Here is a 10,034-nt window from a genome sequence, read left to right on the forward strand (position 1 = left end):
GATAAAACTGTAGGTAGGTTTTCCCCACACAAATTAGTTTTAATACAAATTTTCAAAGGAATAAAAATATTACCCATAGCTAGAAAGTGAATTGATACAGTATAGTCGTATAAGTGGCATCAAGAATCTTTGGAAAGGTTAGAACATTACTTTTAAGCTATCACTGGTTATATATAAAGATTAGTTTCTCTTAGTCAGTAACTTAGTCGGAAACATTAGAGATCAGTTAAATGATTACTTAAATTCTGCACCCCCCTGGCCCCCAAGGCCTAAAGTGACATTGCTAACCAAGAAAACAGGGTCAGCCTTGAAAATGGAGGAATTTATTATGCCTCATGAACTGAAGTGAAAATTACTAGTTGTTTAACTTTTCCTAAACTCAAATCTATTTTTATAAACTAATGTAAATAATCTGTTTATATTTAGAATTCTAACTGGTTTTCATTTTTATAACTGGTAGACTAGACCTTCCTTAAACTTTTAGAAATAAAACAAAGGCTCAACTGGATTTGTGGGAATAAAATTCAACAGAGTAGATGAGTTACTGTGTGTTTATTGTGCCAGTGTGAATTGTAATTTACCAAAGAGAAGTACGTAATTTGCTTGGTCTTACAGAGAAGTTCCCCTGAAAGGAAAACCCTTTCAAATAAATAAAACTTCCTAAATTACTAGTACTTTGGGCTGTTTTTCATGAATTATGAGACTCACCCCATGTGATCTTCTGTATGGAAAACCATTACCAGACGTAAACGTCAGTATGAGAGGTGGTGCAGCACGGCGTCCTCCCTCTGAAGTCCCACTCAGGTAAGAGATTAGTACTCTGGGCTTCAGAAATCCTTTTCTCCTTGGACAGTGAAGTTTGTTGTTCTAATGCAATGTTAATCCTATTTGAAGCACCGGGAAACTGAACAGACATCTGTATATTATCACCTTTATTGAAATTTAATTTTAGTTTTAAAATTAATTAACTTAGTTTTAATTCCTTAATTTTAGTTTTCAAAAATCTCTTTGGAACTAATTTCTTTGGAGCTTAAAAACACATACTTTTATCACCTGACCTTGACTTTATTTTCTCTCATGTTGTAGGACATCTAATAGTTTCAAGAAAGGGTGGTAAGAGAAAAAAGCATTCAGTTTCGATGTTTTTAAAATTTGATGGTTTGCGATCCATTTCATCATTTTTAAAGAAGTCATGAAAACACTTCAAAAGAGTAAAGTATTAGAAAAGGCTGGGACCAAGTGTTCAGTTATGGCAGACTTACCTTGCTTCCAAATTCTTTAGTCTGACATAAAATATCAAACCTTTATCTTCAAAATATTATTCAAGGAGTTCTCATAGACACTGTCACTTTAAATTACGATGATATTTTATTTTAAATAGTCACGACATCTGACACTTCAAAAAGTATACCACTAATAAATAACAAAAGTGGAAATACCAAAGTTATAACAGACATAATGTTTAGCTGAGAATCATTTCAACAGAGTAAGGCTCTAAAGATATCAGACAAACCAGTACTTGTTTGGAATAAGGTGTGCAACTTTCTTACTGTATAGGCTTACAGACAAGGCCCTGGTTCCATGTGGTCAAGGTTACAGTCATAAAACCTAAAGTTTTAGCACAGCTGTGCTTCAGATTAAACTTTCAATAGTTGTGCTCGTCTACACAGGATGTTATGGACTCTGCCCCCTGCAAAAAATGACAACTTGAAAGACTTCTTTCAAACATTACCAGTATCCAATATGTATACGTTCTTAACATTTCTGAAAAGAGCAAAATTAATAGGTGCTGGTGTTCACATCTGACAGCTCAGGTTTTATGACTGACAAATCTTAATGCTCCTAGACTTTGGGGTGTACAAGGTAGGCAGTATTTTAAGTAGAATGTGGGGAAAATTAGCATCAAATGGGCATTCATTTCTTGACTGTAGCGCCATTAGCCCTCAATTAACTCTTTATAGGGCGTGGTTAAGCCATTAAAAACTTAAACCAACAGTTTTTATATTAAAATGCTTCGCCACACTAGTAACACTTTGAAGTCACTAAAAACTAAGTATTTACCTTGTAGAGGAAACACATAGAAATGAACTGACAAACAGAAAAACAAGTTATGAAAAATGCTAATCACCTAAATGGATCCATGTCCCCCCTTTGTGTCTACTTCATACATTCTCCCCACCCGCCCCACTCCAAAAAATGTTCAGGTTATTACATCCCAAAGTAATTATTCCTGAATTACTTTTAAAGAGACAAACTGCTCTGTAGTGTATAAGCTACTTAGGTCTACACATTCTAGGATGATGCACTTCCACTGTCCTAGCTCTCAAATTTGGAAATCTGCTCAGGTTCAGTCTCCTTTTAAAACCTTTCCAAAATAAACAGAATTTGTGATCCCTAGATTCAAAGACAGTACAGGTTATATGACACCTTTTTTTTGGATTAAATAAAAGCCACAGGATTCTGTGTGGCTAAAAACTAAATCTGAATTATTCGCGTCTGGCATTGAGTAAACATATTTTTAAGTTCATTCTGCTGGACTTCATTAACTCCTTCAGGTTCTGCAGGGCTCTTCTGAACCTTTGCCACTGCAAAGCTTATCCCCTGGGTTAATCCAGCTTGAGTAATATTAGCAACCTGGACCATGGAACTTCGAATCTTTGCAAAGGGAGAGACTGCTCTGCTGCTACAGCTCTCTGAAGGAGAAGGAGTTATGTGAAGCCCTCTCTCGAGTTCAAGTGTGCCAGATTCGGAGCCGGGGGTCTTTTGAGATACAACTGAATGCACTGGTTCAACTGACAAAAGCTGTGGGCCTGCTGCAGAAAAAGACACATCTAACTGAGATGGTCGAGAAGGTATCTGTTCCGCTGATTCAAATTGAGTGTCTTCGTTAGAAACTTGATTGGTCATTTGATTTCCTTCCTCACTAGCCTGCTGAGAAACACACCTGGTTTCTGATAGCTGGGTCATTTTGTTTTGTGCATCTTGAACAAATCTGTGGCAGTAAGTATCCACGGGCTTGGCAAAGCCAGTCAGTGTGTGTATGTTGTCAGCAGAAGGACTTTTCTTCAAAGACGACTCACAGCCTTTTCCAGGCCCACTTTCATGAGCAAGAGTAACCTCTGAAGGAACATGAATGCTAATATCAGTGCTGCTCATAGACTGGGATCGACTGCCTAATTGAGGTATTGAAGCAATAATACCACAACTAGGAAGAACATAGTCTACTGGCCCTACATTCTCTAAAGAGTTAGCTAGCTGCCTGTCTTCATCAGACTTAGAATTTGTAAGGAATTCATCAGAGTGGTATGAGTCATTATCTGAAGACATTTCCCCATCCGACTCTGCCTGGGCTTTATTATCCATCACACTAGTGTTTTCCATGGTTTCAAGACTACTATCTGATTTCCAAAGATTGACTTTTAAGTTTGGTTTTAGAAAGTTAACTTTCATTTCAGGTTTTGTAAAGTTTCCTAGCTTTCGTAGATTGCCAATATTTACATTGGATTTGGTCTGTTTCACTTTTTGATTTAGAGATGAAAATTTGCTCATTAAAAATTTTTTCCCCTGGGCCAAAGAGCCTTGATTTTGAGATCTGATGCCAATGATGTCTTCATGAGGTTTGCTGCTCTTCCTACGAATTAGAAAAGAAAAAAGTTAATTTCCCATGGAATCCAATTATTAATTTAAGTGAAAACTCTTATTTAAATTGGCCCCAATTTCTTAAAAACAGTACACTGCTAAATGATAAACCCAGATAACCCCTTGGACTTGATGCAAGAACATTAATATCCAATACAAATATGTGAGCGATATACAATTTTACATACAAAAATATCATTTCAACATATAATCAGTATTAACAGATATCTTAATCTTTCTTAAACTAAGCCTTTGGAACAGCCAATGCATAGTATTTTATATTTTACAACAGGGCAGCAGAAGCCTTTGTAAGTGACATTGACGAGTCACCCCCAGGCACCGAATGGAATGGGTGGCCTGGCTGTGTGACTTTAACCCCAAGTTCAGCCATCAGGCCACAGACATCTCCCACATGTGCTGTCATCTTTCTCAAGCAGGCCACCTGGTGCACTGAAGAACCACCCTGTGGAAACACTACATCTGCAATATTTTAATCCTACTTAATGAAGCGCTTCACAGTAATTAGATGAATTATGTTGAGTTCTTTGGCATTCAGGGAGAAGAGGGAGGTAATGGAAGATGGGAGGGAAGCCTCCTAACAGTAGCCTCAACCTCTGCTTTTGCATTATTCTGAGAATAAATGTTTCCAGAAAAACCCCACACCCAAAATTTAGACTAGTCCTATTTCAAAGGCTCCACAGCCATATGTGGTGACTGACTACAATTTGGGGCAGCACAGATCCACCACATCAGCAATCTAAACCACCAGCAAAGGCAACACTAACTATAGACAGGTATCTACAGCATCTTAACTAAAGTGTCTACACATTCCAATTTTGCTGAATTCAGGTAGAGTGGGGAGGGGAAAGAACGCCATTTCCTTATGTTTCCTGTGGGCTACCTGGATTTATTTTAGAAGACTTGGGACATTTAACATAACTGCACTTAGTGTTTTCTTCTCTGGCATCCCTCATGGCTGCTATAAATAAGAAAAAAGTCAGTGCTATTTACCACACGTCTTAGTACACTGGTTCCACACTTGGTCATGCAAGATCACTGGTCATGAGAATATTTCCTAAAAATTATGACGTTGAAGAGCTACTGTATAGTAGCTCTTTGTAGATTCTATAAAATTTAAATAATCTCATTCAATTAAAAAAAAGAACCACTGAAATAATTATTTCTAACAGAAGACAATTTTCCTCTAGATGACCAAATGACTCTCTTTTCTAGTGGAATGTGGACTTTAAAACCTGCTCATTAGATGGAAAACCCACAGATTTTAAATGTAAAATAATCTGTTTACAGGCATTCTTTTCCAAAATTCAAACACCTAGTGTTTAAAACATACTGGCTGGTTATTTTCTCTAAAAAGTTATTTAAATTTGAATGTTCCCTCTCTTAAGAGTATATTTAAGCGTTTCAAAATATATCACTTGTGGCCATAATTTATTTTATTTATTATTATTACTATTTTGGCCACGCCGAGCGCCATCCAGGATCTTAGTTCCCTGACCAGGGATCAAACCAGCGGCCCCTTGCAGTGGAGGCACGGAGTCTTTCTTAACCACTGGATCGCCAGGGCCATAATTTAAATAAAATTATTACTTTCTGATCCACGAAGATATGATACTTCTCCCTGTAAGTACCGACACAGTATCATAATGTGATTTCTCTCCCTTTTGCAAATACTTTAAAAGAAGTAAAACTTTAATTTTCTCTGAAGAATAAAGACATTACTATCCAAAGTAGTATACTTACCTCTCAAGCTTCTTCTCTATAATAGGCACATCTAATCCCATGGCTTGCTTGGTGATCTGCAGCATCTCTGCAATGCACTGAAGGGTATCTGAAACCCAAATATAGTTGCTTGCCAGTTTCTCCAAAAACATATTTAAAAATTAGCAGTTCTCAGAACTCCAGATGAAATCTGTAGTCTTGTAATTAGACACGTTTATTTGTTATAATTTACAGAAAAATGCTACTTGTTCATCACTCCCCTCACTAATTCAAAATGTTCTAAAATTTTAACAGAAGACTAAAGAACAAAAGAACTAAATCAATTGGAATTAAAAGTTTATTCTGAAACCCTCATCTGTCCAAACACTGCTAGATGCTGAGACAACAGCCATGAACAAGACAGGTGTTGTCTCTGACTACTATCCATGAGAGGCGTATGTGGTAGGAAAAGCCATGACACCCATAAGGCCAAACACACTAAGAACTCCCATAATAGATTCCCTTGCCCCAGACTACATCATCAGTTCAAGTAATGTCCCTGCATTGCTGGGAACAAAGCTGCTATTTCAAGATCTCAAATCACAAAGCTATTTTCCTGGATCATTCAGTTGGTACTGGGTATGTACAGTCCCCAAGTCCACTTGGGCTTTTAAGAGCAGAGAAAAAGTTATCACTGAATACTTTCATCTCTCTCCGTTACCTTTTCCATCCTCTTCTGGATTGCGCATTACAGCTCTCAAGGTGTGGAAATAGCCACTTGCTTCTTTATACCTGTAGTGCAGTCGCATGCAGGAGAACTTTGCCTTACCAAAAAGAGTGGGTTCAGGACCTAAAGACCCAAATGAATACATGTAAATCTTTCACATAACATTCACTTTCTTCTGTATCTTCAAAAGACTGACATTCATCAATTATTTAGCACTTTTCTTCATAATGTAAATGAGAGCGCATGCTTATGATTTGGTTTCATGAGATTATAAATCAAAATTCTTCAGTCTCAAATATTTAAACTGTCTCGATCCCAGCGTTAATCTTCACAAGGCAAGTAATGAAAGAAATATAGTTATTATTAGACTATATCCATCACTAATCTCTCAAAATCAAGGGAATCCTAAGAAATGTACTACTTAGACTATCCCCTTCTGATTCTAATAAGATGTTATACAACGTGCTTAAATAATGACCCATTCTTAGAAGAAACAATATTTGCTTTCTATGACTTGGTTAGTATGTTAAAATTTACCTATTTCAATTTTTTCCAGATCTTCTAGACTTAGTCGTTGATACTGGTTTACTTTGTCAACTTCATCATCATAACTTGACAAAGGGTAAGAGAGTTAAGAAGAGGATTAAAATCAAAAGCATCTTTGGCTTGTCAGCTGAGGTATAACAGCAACTACTACGCAGTTAAAATCTTCCATAGCACAATACATTCTGGGGTAAAGAGTTAAACAAAAATATTTTAAAAACCAGATGAAATGAGATGAATATTATACACACACACACACACACACACACACACACACAAATATATAGTTCAACAGCTAAAGGAAAATCAGTTTATACATCTTACACTAAAAGAAATCAAACCAACAAACTAAAAACCTAAAAGGAGAGAAAAACACATACGTATACTGAAGCTATGTATTCCTGATACAGCAGATAAATCTGATAGCCAAAATCAAGAATGAGAAATCCATCTGATCAGTGCCAATAGGCACCTGGGCCAATGACTGAAAAATGACAGTTCACACAAGGCCAAAAAGAAAGTGAATATATATGTATCTGAAAAACGTAAACCTCAATTCTGGTCAGGCTATGAGGAAGTACTCTGCTGTTAGTGGCATTGTTAACTGGTAGTCTTTCTGGAGATCAATCTTGCAATAAGGCACGAAAGTCATACCATTCATCATAGCCTTATAATCAGAGAAGTGTATGTGCACACACACAGTTATCTTTACATAGACAGCTGTACCATTCATAATAGCAAAAAAGATGGGAGTATTTTAATGCCTAACAATGGGGAAACATTTAACTAAGGTATAGTAATAAAAAACAGTGCTATATGGTCATTCACAATAAAAATATGTGGAATACATCAAAACTTGAGATCTATAGGAAATAACACTAAAAGAACACTTATATAAACACACTGATTATAAAGCACATTTTCAAACTGAAGTCAGAGTGATGTAACAATTACATAAGGTAAAGGGGTTCAGTGAAATTTCTTAAAATACATAAAACTAGATTCTTAACTTTTTTGTGTTACAAATTCTAAAAAGGAAATTTACTCGCATTAAAAAAAAAGCTTTAAATCAATAAGCAACTTACTAGGCCACGTAGTAGGCAGAGTTAGAAAGCAGTAACAGCACATCCACATCTCTGTGAGTAGCATCAATGAGGCTAAACAAACATGACACAGGGAATTAAATATTTTTGTTTTCATTTACCATTTTTTTTTTCTAGAGCAGATCCACTTATGATAAAAGATTGGAGGGGCTGGGGTGGGGGAAAAAATCAAGTAATCAACGAGTTCTACTTCTTCAGTTAACTATATACAATCTGTCCATCTGGAAATTTTTAAAAACCGAAAAACCAGGAACCCAGTTTAGGAAGGTGGGGTAGGTGAAGGAAAGGACGAGCTGAGAAGAGGTCCCTTCTCAGAGAGGTAGCCAAGGAGAAGAGAGCGCCCAGGGGAAATGGGATAATGGGGGCGGGGGACTGGATGATGGTAGAGGGGGTAAGGGTTGGAAAGAAAGGAAAATGTGAGGCTAAGAGAAATTGTCTAGATCATCTCACATGACCTAACCTTCAATGACACTGCACATTTAGGGTTATTTTTACACTCATGTAGAATGCATCCTTTTAAAGAACTTTATGTAAATGTAGTGTTTATGTGCAAAAATGGAACCCAGCCCAAACTACTTTGCATTTTTCTTACTACAGATTTACTCAGCTTTTAAGGAATGAGTAAACATTTCTTTATTCTAAGTCCATTTTGCCATATTTTATTTCCACTCTAAAATCAAGTATCAGAATAAGGGATTAACCCAAATACTAATTTTTTAAAAAAGGTCAACACAGAAAATCTACACATAGTCAACAGATAACACGGGCAGAATCCGAACTCAAACTTTCATCTATTAAAACAGCATTTCCAATCAAAAGGTGAAATTAATCCATGCCTCATACTGTTTCTCAAAATTCCACTGTTGGAGTGGATATTTCTACCTTAGAATTTCATAGCTATTTGCAAAGACTTACCAAATGGTACTGAAAAACAAATGGAAAACAGGAGGGAGAAAAAATCACCTGTAGATGGAATTTAAGTCACGTACATAATGTGCGTAAGAATGAGGTCACTCTTTAACAGGTACTGCAGAGACAACTTTACCAAGATCTTCAAGTGCAGGATTTTACCTCGGCAGCACGTTGCTGCAGCGTTAACTCTAACAGTCTTAACCTAAAATAACAAACTGACCTCAATTTTCACCAAAAATATGCCCCCAAAATACAACTAATTAGGTCAGAAGCCAGAACCCAATGAATACACAGACTGATTCAAAATATGAGTAATAACCAACCAACGGTAAAGAAAAAACCATAAAGTCTATGATTTTGGCAGGCTCACTGAGAAGAACACAGACTAATGACGTAAAACGTAATTTAGTTGTGCGCGTTGGTACTTACGTGCACTCTTAAAATTGTCGCTTGAACCAAGCCATAAAAATTACGTCACGACACGTACTGTAATATGAAATTAATTCTAACCCTACTAATTAGTGTTATTTTAGTTTCTATTTTGACACTAATATTTACACCGGTCAAACATGATCTTGGTCAAAAGCATCCTGTCCAAACGAAAAGCACTTGGCACGTGACAGTCGAGAAAAATGTCAGCCCTCCCCCCTCCCCGCACTTTTATCGACGTATAAGCTGCAGTAAATACTTAATTTCCCTCCCCGCCACCCTCCGCCCCACTTAAACAGAAAAAAACCCAGAAAACTGAAAACAAACACTTTTTTTTTTTTTTTAAACACGGACAAGAAAAACAAGAAAACCCGTTTCAGGGCTCCCCGCCCCAGCGCCTGCAACTGGGAAGCGGGCGCTGCGCTACTCGCTTTTCTCTTCCCACCAGTCAGGCATCCCCTCCTTCCACACGATAAACACGAACACCGCCAGCACCACATGCAGCCCCACCACCGCGACAATGGTCGCGTAAAAGCCACTGTCATCAGGCGACATTAACAGGAGGCTTTGGAAAAGCAGTAATTTACAGGAAAAATACAACCCCACGGGAACTTTAACCATAAGTCCTGCAAAAAGGAGAAAAATCTTGAAAGTCGTCGCCAGGCTGCCGCCTTCGGGCTTGGGCTCGGCGGCATTGCCGGCGGCACTGCCCGTGGCGTTTGCCTGCCGCTGGGCGGTCGGAGGAGGCCGGTGGGAGCGCGGCATCCCGTCAGTGCGTCCGTCCGTCCGTCCGTCCACGAGTCGAAGATCAGTCAGAGCCGCTGGCAGCTCAGCTACCACCTGCACCGACTGCGCAGACTGCGGCAACTGCAGCGCGGCCGCGCCGAGTCACGCCCAGAACCTCAGCCCGCTTCCGCCGCCCGCCTCCACCGCGGCGCGCGCCCAGTGCGCAGGCGCGGCCG

At 38.2% G+C, this 10,034-nt stretch overlaps 1 protein-coding gene across 1 annotated transcript in view; it reads right to left on the reverse strand.

Moving 5' to 3' along the window:
* Positions 1–2,475: 2,475 nt before the first annotated feature.
* Positions 2,476–10,034, reverse strand: part of INPP5F (inositol polyphosphate-5-phosphatase F) — a 94,297-nt gene continuing 86,738 nt past the window's right edge. The window contains exons 16-20 of the mRNA XM_007469571.1: positions 7,714–7,785; positions 6,623–6,696; positions 6,080–6,208; positions 5,401–5,488; positions 2,476–3,631 (exon numbers count right to left, since the gene is read on the reverse strand). Of these exons, the coding sequence (XP_007469633.1) occupies positions 2,476–3,631; positions 5,401–5,488; positions 6,080–6,208; positions 6,623–6,696; positions 7,714–7,785 (1,519 nt within the window). The remainder of the gene's footprint in view (positions 3,632–5,400; positions 5,489–6,079; positions 6,209–6,622; positions 6,697–7,713; positions 7,786–10,034) is intronic.

The sequence above is a fragment of the Lipotes vexillifer genome, unplaced genomic scaffold (genome assembly GCF_000442215.2).
Source record: "Lipotes vexillifer unplaced genomic scaffold, Lipotes_vexillifer_v1.1 scaffold240, whole genome shotgun sequence".
Lineage (NCBI taxonomy): Eukaryota > Metazoa > Chordata > Mammalia > Artiodactyla > Lipotidae > Lipotes > Lipotes vexillifer.